The sequence below is a fragment of the Melospiza georgiana genome, chromosome 27 (genome assembly GCF_028018845.1).
Source record: "Melospiza georgiana isolate bMelGeo1 chromosome 27, bMelGeo1.pri, whole genome shotgun sequence".
Classification (NCBI taxonomy): Eukaryota; Metazoa; Chordata; class Aves; order Passeriformes; family Passerellidae; genus Melospiza; species Melospiza georgiana.
Window position 1 is genome coordinate 1,007,501 of NC_080456.1, and position 12,905 is coordinate 1,020,405.

Here is a 12,905-nt window from a genome sequence, read left to right on the forward strand (position 1 = left end):
TCAGCGTGCACCTGCAATGCTTTGGGGGCTGCTCTCTGCTGCTTGGGCTGCAGCTTTGCCTGCTGGGGAACACTGGAGCTGTAACTTTTTGTTGTTTATCACCTCAGGTGCGGGTTTGCAGGAGTTGGGGCACAGTTTTTCAGTATTTTCAATATCAGGGTGACACTGCCATGGCTCTGAGGTGCAAGTTTGCAGGATTTTGGGCACAGTTTTTCAGTATTTTCAATATCAGGGTGACACTGCCATGGCTCTGAGGTGCAAGTTTGCAGGATTTTGGGCACAGTTTTTCAATATTTTCAGTATCAGGGTGACACTGCGATTGCCTGGGGTGCAAGTTTGCAGGATTTGGGGCACAGTTTTTCAATATTTTCAGTATCAGGCTGACACTGCTATTGCCTGGGGTGCAAGTTTGCAGGATTTGGGGCACAGATTTTCAGTATTTTCAGGATCAGGGTGACACTTTGCCATGGCCTTGGTGTGTTTGGGGGCAGCTTCACGTCCAATTTACAACACTGGGGTCCAACGTTGCATTGCATAAACTGGGGTGTAACTCTGCATCCATGAGGAGCAGCTTTGCCGTATTTATAACATCAGGGAGCAGCTTGGCAATGTGTGGGGTGTGCCTGTTCATCATCTTGGGGTGCACCTCTGCAGCATTTGGGGGGCAGAGTCTCATCCAGTTTACATCAGGATCCAGTGCTGCACCTTTTATACTACTGGGGTGCAGCTTTGCCTTAGATATGTAAGATTAGGAAGCAACTTTTGTTGCGTTTATAATATCAGGGAGCAACTGTTTGGGCTGTGGCTGTTGAATATTTACCACCTGAGGGTGTCAGGTGAAGGACTTGGGCTGCAAATTTGCAGTACTTTTAGTGTCACTTTGTCACTTTGCCAGGGATTTGAGGGGCAGTTTCACATCTGATTTACAGCACTGGGGTGCAACATTGTGCATCATAAATACCACATTAAAGAGCAACTTTACTGTGTATGGAATATCAGGGAGCAGCTTGACAAGGGTGGGATGCAGCTGTGAGTTTTATCATCTCGGGGTGCCACCTCCCAAGATTTGGGTTGCAAATGTGCATCATTTATGGCATCAGGGTGCACTTTGTGCTCTGTGGTGTTTGGGGAGCAATTTCACATCTGATTTACACTATCAGGGAGCAGCTTGGCAGCATTGAGGTGCTGCTGGGCAAGGTTTGTCATCTCAGGGTGGCATTTGAGGCACGATTTTACAGCATTTTGAGTAATAAAACGCAGCTTTCCAGTTCCAGGGTACAGCTCTGCAGCATTTGGGAGGCACCTTCACATCCAATTTACAATATCAGGGTCCATCTTTATACTATTTATACCATTGGGACGCAACACTGCATCCTATGCGTGTCTTTAAAGAGCATTTTATGGTACCAGGGGCTGACTTTGCGCTGTTTGGGATGTGGCTGTGCAGGATTTCTGCTCTTTGGGATGTGGCTGCGAAGCATTTCTGCTCTTTGGGATGTGGCTGTGCTGTTTGGGATGTGGCTGTGCTCTTTGGGACATGCTTGTGCAGCATTTTTGCTTCTGTGGGATGTGGCTGCGAAGCATTTCTGCTCTTTGGGATGTGGCTGTGCAGCATTTCTGCTCTTTGGGATGTGGCTGTGCAGCATTTCTGCTCTTTGGGATGTGGCTGTGCAGTATTTCTGCTGTTTGGGATGTGCCTCTGCTGTTTGGGACACGCTTGTGCAGCGTTTCTGCTCTTTGGGATGTGGCTGTGCAGTATTTCTGCTCTTTGGGATGTGCCTCTGCTGTTTGGGACACGCTTGTGCAGCGTTTCTGCTCTTTGGGATGTGGCTGTGCAGGATTTCTGCTCTTTGGGACATGCTTGTGCAGTTTTTCTGCTCTTTGGGATGTGCCTCTGCTGTTTGGGACATGCCTGTGCAGGATTTCTGCTCTTTGGGATGTGGCTGTGCAGGATTTCTGCTCTTTGGGATGTGCCTCTGCTGTTTGGGACATGCTTGTGCAGCGTTTCTGCTCTTTGGGATGTGGCTGTGCAGGATTTCTGCTCTTTGGGATGTGGCTGTGCAGGATTTCTTCTCTTTGGGATGTGGCTGTGCAGGATTTCTGCTCTTTGGGATGTGCCTCTGCTGTTTGGGACCCGCTTGTGCAGCGTTTCTGCTCTTTGGGACATGCCTGTGCAGTATTTCTGCTCTGTGGGATGTGGCTGCGAAGCATTTCTGCTCTTTGGGATGTGCCTCTGCTCTTTGGGACATGCTTGTGCAGCGTTTCTGCTCTTTGGGATGCGCTTGTTGCCTCGTGCCATCAGGGGGTGCAGCTTTCCAACATTTCCTCACCGAAAGCCAGGCTGTGTCAGAGCTGGGGCTGGAACCTGGTGGGATTTGGGACCCTTTGGCGGGGTTGCTGACCCCTGGGATGTTTTTTGGGGCGGCAGAGCCCGTGGCAGCGGCTGGTGAAGCGGATGACGCGGTTCTTCACCAAGCTGGACGCCGACGGCTCCTACCGTGCGCTGAAGGAGGTGTGTGAGAAGATGGGCTACGGCTGGAAGATGAGCTGCACCAACCAGGTGGGGGTCAGGGATGGAACTGGGGCTGGCACCCCTGTGCTGGGCCATCGGGGAACAATTTGAGACATTTCTCCCCTTTGCAGGTCACCATCTCGACCACAGACAGGAGGAACAACAAACTCATCTTCAAGGTGAACCTGGTGGAGATGGAGAGCAAGATTTTGGTGGATTTTCGGCTCTCCAAGGTCTGTGGGGGTCAGGGTGGGTGGTGAGGGCTGTGTGGCAGGTGCAGGGTTGGGGTGACCACGGGAGGTGGGTGCAGGGTGGGGGTGACCACAAGAGGTGGGTGCAGGGTGGGGTGACCATGGGAGGTGGGTGCAGGGTTGGGGTGACCACGGGAGGTGGGTGCAGGGTTGGGGTGACCACAAGAGGTGGGTGCAGGGTGGGGAGGGACCACGGGAGGTGGGTGCAGGGTGGGGGTGACCACGGGAGGTGGGTGCAGGGTGGGGGTGACCATGGGAGGTGGGTGCAGGGTGGGGGTGACCACGGGAGGTGGGTGCCAGGGGAGGGAGGGGTGCAGGACATGTCAGCCCCTGTCTCTCCCCACGCAGGGTGATGGCCTGGAGTTCAAGAGGCATTTCCTGAAGATCAAGGCCAAGCTCAGCGACATTGTCAGCACCCAGAAGGTCTGGCTGCCTGGCACCTGAGCCCTCGCACGCCTTCTCTGCCTCTTCCTTCTCTTCCTCCACCTCCTCCTCCTCCTCTTCCTCCTGGCTGCCCTCTGGCAGCAGCACGCAAATACTGTGAAGGTGTCTGGCCACCTGTTTTAGGTTTTGAAGGTTCAATAAAGCCCTGGGGGACACGAGGTGGGGCTGGTTGCTGCCAGGGGGAGTTACACGGGGTTGTTCACTCTGAAGCCTGCTGATGGCGCAGCTTTGCTCGGCCAGGGTAAATCCCACTGCGGGATCTGTGCCGAGCCCTAAACCCGCCCCAGGGGCTGGGGGTGACCCCCCCGCCCCTCATTCCTGCCCTGTCTCAGGGCAGGGGCTGCCCTCATTTTCCAGCCTCTCTAATTGCTTTTGGGAAGGACTAACGAGCCCGAGAGCTGCCAGGGGTTGTTAGCGCTGGAGCGAGAGAGGAGAGCCAGGGATTAACCCCATCCCCCCCAAAAAAGAGCATCCCCCCAAAAAAACCCACCCCAAGGTGCAAACCCTGAGACATCACCACAATTCCTCCCTAAAGCTGCATCGCTGTTTAATTACTGGGCTAAAAAAAAAAAAAGCATTTTTTACTTGTTTACCCCTTCTTAAATGATTATTTTTTTTTAATATCCCTTTGCCCAGCCTTTTTGTTTCCCTGGTGGGAACCCCCCTTGGGCGAAGCAATTAGTGGCGATTTTTTAATTGCATATTTATATTGCAGCTGGGGAGCGAGACCCCGGCAGCGGGCGAGGGGAAGGCAGGAAGACGCCGCGCTCCGACCTTGTTTGCTTTTCAGCTGGGATTAAGCACTTTTAATTGTCCCAGAGATCACAGATTGCGGCCAGGGGGGATAATTAGGCTGAATACAGGGTTTTCTGGTTCATTCCCCCCAGGAATTTATATTTCTAAGGGCATGAAAAAGAAAATCTTTGGGAATGCCTCGGGAAGGGAGGGTTGTGGAGGGGTATGAGGCTGGACACAACTCGTTGCATGGGTGGGTCTTGCTGTCAAAACAAATTAATTTTTCACCTGTTACCTGCTGTAAATGGGATATTTTGGGGGGTCATGGGGTATTTTGGAGGGTCATGGACATGTCCCCTCCTCCCCAGGTTGCTTCAGGGGAGACTGGACACTGCCCGTGCTCCACTACGGTCTTGTGCATTAACCAAGCTCCATTCCCATGGGAATCATTTTCAACCCCAAGTTTTAGGCTCCTTTCGGTTTTTTAACTCCGTGGAGAGGATTATTTTCCTCTTCTGGGGTCTGTGGGGGAAACTCGAGGGGGATGAAAGGTTTGTGTTGCTCTGTGGCCGGGCGGGGGGGGCTGTGCTGAAAGCGCCCTTTGTGCGGCCCCGCCGGGGACCCGGCGCGCTCGGAGGCACCGGAGCGTGGCAAATCCCAAAACCAACAGCACGGCCGGGGCGGCCTGGGGGCTGCTGCCCCCTCCTCATCCCAAATTCATGGCTCTCCAGCGGGCACAGCGGGTTCTGCCAGCCCCCAGCTCCTGGCAGCATCCTGGGAGCGGAGTTGGGGATGCGGAGTTGGGGATGCGGTGCTGGATGCAGGATGGAGGGTTCAGGGTTCACGGATGGGAATTTAGGATTTAGGACATGGAGGATGGAGGATTTATGACATGGAGGATGGAGGATTTAGGATCTAGGTGTTGGTTGTGGGACAGAATTTGAGATGCAAATGCGGGACATAGGATTTGGGATGGAGGTTTAGGGTGTAGACGCAGAATGCGAAACAGAATTTATGATGCAGATATGGGACTTAGGCTGTGGATGCAGGATTTAGGATGTAGATTCAGGATGCAGAATAGAATATTTAGGATTTAGGGCACAAATGGAGAATGGGGGATGGAGAATTTAGGATCTAGGTGTTGGTTGTGGGACAGAATTTGAGATGCAAATGCGGGACATAGGATTTGGGATGGAGGTTTAGGGTGTAGACACAGAATGCGAAACAGAATTTATGATGCAGATATGGGATTCAGGATTTAGGCTGTGGATGCAGGATTTAGGATGTAGATTCGGGATGCAGAATAGAATATTTAGGATTTAGGGCACAAATGGAGAATGGGGGATAGAGGATTTAGGATCTAGGTGTTGGTTGTGGGACAGAATTTGAGATGCAAATGTGGGATGTGGACACAGGATGAAGGGTTTAGGATGTAGACGCAGAATGCGAAACAGAATTTATGATGCAGATATGGGATTCAGGATTTAGGCTGTGCATGCAGGGTTTAGGATGTAGATCCAGGATGCAGGGTAGAGTATTTAGGATTTATTGCACAGATGGAGAATGGGGGATAGAGGATTTAGGATCTAGGTGTTGGTTGTGGGACAGAATTTGAGATTCAAATGTGGGACGTAGGATTTGGGATGTAGACACAGGATAGAGGGTTTAGGATATGGATGTGGGATGTGAAACAGAATTTATGATGTAGATATGGGACTTAGGATTTAGGCTATGGATGCAGGGTTCAGGATGTAGATTCAGGATGCAGGATAGAGTGTTTAGAATTTAGGGCACAGACGGAGAATGGGACATAGGATTTGGGATGGAGGTTTAGGGTGTAGATGCAGGATGTGAAACGGAATTTATGATGCAGATATGGGACTCAGGATTTAGGCTGTGCATGCAGGGTTTAGGATGTAGATCCAGGATGCAGGGTAGAGTATTTAGGATTTATTGCACAGATGGAGAATGGGGGATAGAGGATTTAGGATCTAGGTGTTGGTTGTGGGACAGAATTTGAGATTCAAATGTGGGACGTAGGATTTGGGATGTAGACACAGGATAGAGGGTTTAGGATATGGATGTGGGATGTGAAACAGAATTTATGATGTAGATATGGGACTTAGGATTTAGGCTATGGATGCAGGGTTCAGGATGTAGATTCAGGATGCAGGATAGAGTGTTTAGAATTTAGGGCACAGACGGAGAATGGGACATAGGATTTGGGATGGAGGTTTAGGGTGTAGATGCAGGATGTGAAACGGAATTTATGATGCAGATATGGGACTCAGGATTTAGGCTATGGATGCAGGATTTAGGATGTAGATCCAGGATGCAGGGTAGAGTATTTAGGATTTAGACATGGGATTGAGGATTTAGGGCACAGATGGAGAATGGCAGATTGAAGATTTAGGATCTAGGTGTCGGTTGTGGGACAGAATTTGAGATTCAAATGTGGGATGTAATATTTAGACTGGAGGTTTAGGGTGTAGATGCAGGATGTGAAATGGAATTTATGATGCAGATATGGGACTCAGGATTTAGGCTGTGGATGCAGAATTTAGGATGTAGATTCAGGATGCAGAATAGAATATTTAGGATTTAGACATGGTGTGCAGCAGAGGATTTAGGATGTAGATGGTGTTGTAGGATGTGGATCACAGGTGCAGGTTTCAGGATGCAGATATAGAAAACAAGATTTAGGATGTAGATGTGGGACATGGGATTTGGGACATAGACACAGGATCTGGGACAGATCCCAAGACAACTTGGGATGCAGATATGGGACATAGGATTCAGAATGAAGATGCAAGACACAGGATGGAGGATCCAGGATGCAATTGTGGGATAGAAGGCTTAGGATGCAGATGTGGGATAGAGCTTTTAGGAGGTATGTGGAGACTTGGGGTTTCAGATGTAGATACGGGATGGAAGATTTAGGATGCAGATATGGAACACAGGATTTTGGACATAGATGCAGGATGGTGGCTGGATGATTTAGGATTTAAATGGGGACACAGGATTTAGTATGTAGGTGCAGGATGCAGGACAAAACACTTGGGATGCAAAAGTGGGACATAGGATTTGAGATGTAGGATTTGGGATGCAGGACTTAGAGATGTGGGATATAGGATTTAGGATGGTGGATGAAGGATTCACAATGTAGGTGCAGAATGCAGGATGGAGAACTTAGAATGGAGATGTGGGACGTAGAACTGAGGATGTAAATGCAGGATAGAGGATTTAGGATGCAGGACACAGAATGGAGAAGGCAGGATGCAGGTCTGGAATGGAATATTTGGAATGTAAATGGGGACATGGGATTTAAGGATATAAAGACAGGATGAAGGATTTAGGATGCAGGTGTAGGACATAAGATCCAGGACAGAGATGCAGGATGGGGGATCGAGGATTTAGGATGTAGATGCAGAACACAGGATGGAGGATTCAGGATGCAGATGGGACACACAGAATTTGGGATGCAGATACAGAGTGCCAGATGTAGGGCACAGAAGGGAGCATTTAGGATGTGGGATGCAGGGTTCAGGATGCAGACAGGAATTTAGGAAACAGATTGAGAATTTAGGATGTAGACACAGGTTCCCAGATGCAGGATGGAGCATTTAGGAGGCAGATGCAGCTTTCCAGACACAGAACATGTGACATGGATGCAGGACACAGGAGAGGGGCTGCAGATGTGGGATGCAGGACAGGGGACATGGGATGGAAGGGCAGATGCAGAATATGGGATGCAGGTACAGAATGTGGGGTACAGCAGTAGAATTTGGGATGCAGAGGTGGGATACAGGACAGGTGGTGAGGGACATGGAATATAAAATACAGATGAAGGATGGGCATGGGTTGCAGAGGAGGAATTTGGGATGCAGAGGTGGGATGCAGGACACAGGAGATGGGATGTGGATGCAGGACATGGGATGCAGGACTGGGATTTAGGGTGCAGATACAGGATGGAGGTGCAGGACATGGGATGCTCCAGCACACAGCACCAGAGCTCAGCCCCAGCTCTGCACAGGGACTTTGCAGCACCCCTGGAGACGGGGAGTGCGTGCAAGGAGCCGGGAAACGCAAACTTCCAAGGCAAAAATTATCACTTTCCAAGCCCGTGCAGACATTCTGCAACTCGTCCCCCATCTGGGAGGCAGATCCTGGCCTTTGGCCACATCTGCCTGCCAGATGTGCTGGGGAGGGGAACAGAGCCCCCGTGGATGGGAAAGCTCCCCACTCCCCTGTGGGCAGGCCAGGTTGGGAATGCAGCTCCACCATTCACACCTGCTCTGGAGAAACGCCTGGATGGGACCAGGAGCAGGGGGGAAGGAAGGGCTGGATGGGACCATTCCAGCCTCACAAATGGTTTTCATTCAGTTCAGTTTTTGTCCTGGGGCTGGGGGAGCAGGCAATGACACACAGCCAGGGTGCAGCCATAGGGGACAGCCCAGTGTGCCCCAGTAAGAACCTGGGCTGAACTTACCCAGGGCCCTGGGTGGGGTGGGAGCTCCTGGTGAGGCCAAGCGGACCTGCAGGGGTTGTTGGTGCCTGTGGGATGGGGATGTGGGATGGAGAATATGTGGAATGCAAACACAGAGTTTGGGGTGTAGGTGTGGGAAGGGGGACTGGATGCAGGTGCAGATGGAGGATGTGGGATGGATCCTGCCCATGCAGGACACGGCGCAGATGCAGGATCTGAGATGCACATCTGGCATGCAAGATTTGGGATGCAGAGTGCAGGATGCAAGAAGTGGGATGCATAGGGCAGGATGTGGGATGAGAGGTTCAGGTGCAGGGTGTGGAATGCAGGGCACAGCTGCAGGATTTGGGGATGCAGGGTGCAGCTGCAGGGTGTGAGAAGTGGGATGCAGGGTGAGGGATGAAGAGTGCAGGGCTGAGGGTGCAGATGAAGGATTTGGGATGCAGGGTGCAGCTGCAGGATGAGGTGCACGGTGCAGGGTGAGGGATGGAGAGTGCAGGGCTGAGGGTACAGATGAAGGATTTGGGATGCAGATTTGGGATGCAGGGTGCAGATGCAGGATGAGGTGCATGGTGCAGGGTGAGGGATGGAGAGTGCAGGGCTGAGGGTACAGATGAAGGATTTGGGATGCAGATTTGGGATGCAGGGTGCAGATGCAGGATGAGGTGCACGGTGCAGGGTGAGGGATGGAGAGTGCAGATGCAGGACATGGAGTGCAGGGCTGAGGGTGCAGATGAAGGATTTGGGATGCAGGAGGCAGCCACAGGATGCTGATCCAGGGAATGGGTGTGGGATGCAAAAGCAGGATGCAGTTGGAAGGTGCAGCTCTAGGATAGAAGGAATGGAATGCAGAATGGTGCAGGATGTAGATGCTGGATTCAGGATGGAGGTGTGGGGTACAAATAAAACTCCAGGATGGTGATGCACCACCTCAAGCAGAGAAGAATGGTGGAAGCATTTCCCCTCTGATTATTAGGGGCAAATGAGAGAATTTCCCAATAACATCAGCTTTTTGGGGACTGGAAATCCAGTAGGATTCCAGAAGATTTTTTATTTTCTGAACTGCCCCCATCAGCTCGGTGTCTCCAGGAGAGAAACATTTATTTAGAAAAAAAAATCCTAAAGCTGGAGCAATTCCATCTGAAGACACCCAAATCCAGCATTTCCCACTGTGGAGGTGCCTGAGGGGCTGCATTTGTTGGATTTTTAACCCAGGAGATGTTTTAGCTCTTGCAAAAGCATCGCAGCAGCCTCGGGAATGCCGCCACATTAATAAAAGCAAAAATGCAGAGGAGTCTGTTAAGGAAACTCCTGCAAAAATCCTTTCCAGAAACATCGTGGGCAACATTAGCTCTTGGTCTGAGCTTTTTTCCCCTGCTTTATTTCATTGGGAAAATGAGTTTTGGAGGTCATCACGTGCCCAGAGGATGGTGCAAGGTGGGTTTTGGCAGCAGGTTTGGCCCCCCAGATCCTCCTATCAGTATCAGGGAGGGGTTTTGTGGGGAAAAACCTGGAATTTACAGCTTAAAATTGGAATTTTCAGGTTAAAAGCTACAGCAATCAGCCTGAATTGAGGATTGGCACTGTGGATGCAGCCTGGCAGTGGTGCCAGGGACACGGTGAGGCCCCAGCTGTGCCTCTTGCCTGGCAGGCAGGAGAGGGAGAAAAATGCTTTAAAAAGGTAAAAAAAAAAAAGCTCCAAAGCAGAAGGCTGAGGTCATTTTCTTGGCGAGGAAGTCGGCTCCTTCCAAATGCCTCCGGGTCGGGTTTAATATCAGCAGAAACATTCTTGGGTAGGGTGGGGAGAAAGTGCTGCTCTCACCATCGAAAGCAGAGCCCTCAAACCCCCAAATGCCCCGGGAAAAAAAAACCCCAAACATCCTAAAACCCCCAAAATCAGTTCCCCAACCCCCAGAGTGCTTCTTTGGAACCTCTAGGTGTGGAGTAAATGAGTATTGGGGTGGAGAGGTGTGAAAACAGCTCATGGAGGAGGGGAAAATTCCCCCTGGGAGCCGAGATCTGAATCTTTAAAGTGGCTTTTGAGCATCATTTGGCCACTGCTGGGATTTTTGGGATGTGGAGAGGAGGAAAACGAGGGGATCTGGCAGAGAAAATGCCATTTTCCCCATTGTCCTGCAGAGTTTTATCATCACTTCAATCCCTGCTTGATTTAGCATCATCTCAGCAGGCTCAGCACCCAGCAACACCCCCTGGGGCCAAGGGACCTGCGTGCGAGGAATATCCTGCTGGAAAATACATCAAAAAGGAGGGGGAAAATTAAATGGATTTCATCTGCTCTGCTCTGCTCTGCTCTCAGAGGGCTGCCTGAGAAGCTCAGGGGCTGCCAGTGCCTTGTGCGAGCCCTGGGCCGCCCTGCGGAGCTGTTGTGGCTTTTCCAGGGATTTTACACATTAGGAGGGGGTGGTTGGACCGTGTTTGTTTTGCTAAACCTCACCAAAACCCAAACCAGAGCTCGGAGGCAGGAGGAGGAGGAGGAGGAGGTGGGAGATGCAGGGAAAAGTTATGAAAAAATAGGGGCAAAACAAAAAACAGGAGCTGAAGGGGGGGAATGAGTTTGGGATTGCAGCAGAGCAGGGATGTGGCAGTGGGAGAGAGGCAGGGATGTGGCACTGGCAGGGATGTGGCACTGGCAGGGATGTGTGGGTGGCAGGGATGCTGCACCTTGCTGGGGATGTGCATCCCACCAAAACCAAGACGGGAAAAACATTCCCCAGGAGAATTGGGAGGATAAGAAGCATCAGGAGGGCTCTGATCCCACTGGGAGGGAAGCTGTGAGGCAATGCTCTGGCATGGAAGGGGATTTTCCTTGCTTGCACATTCCTCCCATCAGCACCAGGAGCAATCCCAGGTCGGCTGGATCTCCTCATGGGTCTGGCCCCGGTGCTGCAGCCCCACAGCCCCTTGCTCCTTAATCTCAGGGCTTCCTCCCTGATCCCTTTGCTCTGTGCTCTCTGCAATCCCTCCTGTGCTAAAGTCCTGCTCATGACATTCCAGAGCAGCCCCTCCCAAGATTTTCCCCATCCCAGCACCCAGAGCTTCCCCTTTGGCCTTTTCTAGGGACAGGGCTGCTCCAGGCTGCCCTCGGGTGCAGGGTTTGGGGTGGCTCCACGGGGCTGCTCCAACTGCAGGCAGTGCTGGGCAGACCCAGCAGCATTTCCTCTCCTGGGAAAAGGTCTGGGAAGTGTTGCAGGAATGCAGAGGGGTTTGGGGGATGCAGGGATGCAGCACACAGGGATGTTGATGGGATGCAGGGATGCAGCAGCACACAGGGATGTTTATAAGATGCAGAGATGCTGGCCATGCCCAGGGATGTTTATGGGATGCAGCAGGACAGAGGGATACTGGCCATGCACAGGGATGTTTATGGGATGCAGGGATGCAGCACACAGGAATGCTGGCAATACCCAGAGATGTTTAAGGGATGCAGCAGCACACAGAGATGCTGGCCATGCATAGGGATGTTTATAGGATGCAGGGATGCAGCACACAGGGATGCTGGCCATGCACAGGGATGTTTATGGGATGCAGGGATGCAGTAGCACACAGGGATGCTGGCAATGCCCTGGGATGTTTCATTTATAGGATGCAGGGGTGCAGCAGCACAGGGATGGTTATGGGATGCAGGGATGCAGCAGCACACAGGGATGCTGGTAATGCCCTGGGATGTTTATGGGATGCAGGGATGCAGCTCACAGGGATGTGGCAATGCATGGGGATGTTTATGGGATGCAGCAGCACACAGGGATGCTGGCCACGCACAGGGATGTCTGCAGCATCCAGGGCTGTTTGCAGCAGTGTGCAGGGATGCTGCAGCACACAGGAACATTCAGGCTGTGTGGGATGCCAGCAGCACACAGGGACACTGGCTGTGTACAGTGTGGCACGGTGTGATACTTGCAGCATGGAGGGATGCACGGAGCCACTTTAAGGAACACCTGCAGCAGCTTTCAGGCCTTCCATGCCTCAGTTTCCCCTTGCTGGAGCAGGGCTGTTGCTGTGTCTGTGCTGTGCCCGCCTGGCTGTCAGCTCCATGCTTGGCCAGCAGCCAGGGCAGGGCTGGGGCTGCTGCTCGCCAGATGTGATAAGGAAAGGTTTGGCCCAGGCTGGAAAAAAGAGACAAAAAGAAGAGAGGGGTAAAAAAAAAAAAAAAAAAAAGGAAAATAAAAAAAGCAAAAGCAAAGCAAATTCCTTGGCAAATCAAAGCAAAATGCTTGCACACGGCCTTGCATGCAGCCATCCGTCTTGATAAGGGGCTCTGGGGAGGAGGAGGAGGTGGAGGAGAAGGAGGCAAGCTGACACTGGGAACCTGACAGCAATCCCATTTCATGGCAAAAACCCTGCCAGGTTCCCCACTGCCAGCTGGGGAGGGGCCCAGACCTGGCGTGCCTCAGTTTCCCCACTGCATGCCTGCACTGAGGTGTGGCAAAGGGGTTAAAACTGCCTGGGAGGGGTTAAA

The 12,905-nt window shown here is 51.7% G+C and overlaps 1 protein-coding gene across 2 annotated transcripts in view; it reads left to right on the top strand.

Moving 5' to 3' along the window:
* Nucleotides 1–3,358, top strand: part of CHEK1 (checkpoint kinase 1) — a 9,600-nt gene extending 6,242 nt beyond the window's left edge. Inside the window, exons 9-11 of one of the 2 annotated variants that reach the window (XM_058041341.1) lie at nt 2,429–2,560; nt 2,644–2,745; nt 3,112–3,358. In XM_058041341.1, coding sequence (XP_057897324.1) covers nt 2,429–2,560; nt 2,644–2,745; nt 3,112–3,207 — 330 coding nt within the window. In that variant the 3' untranslated portion in view covers nt 3,208–3,358. The remainder of the gene's footprint in view (nt 1–2,428; nt 2,561–2,643; nt 2,746–3,111) is intronic. The other variant, XM_058041340.1, reaches the window with a different exon arrangement.
* The last annotated feature ends 9,547 nt before the right edge of the window (nt 3,359–12,905 follow it).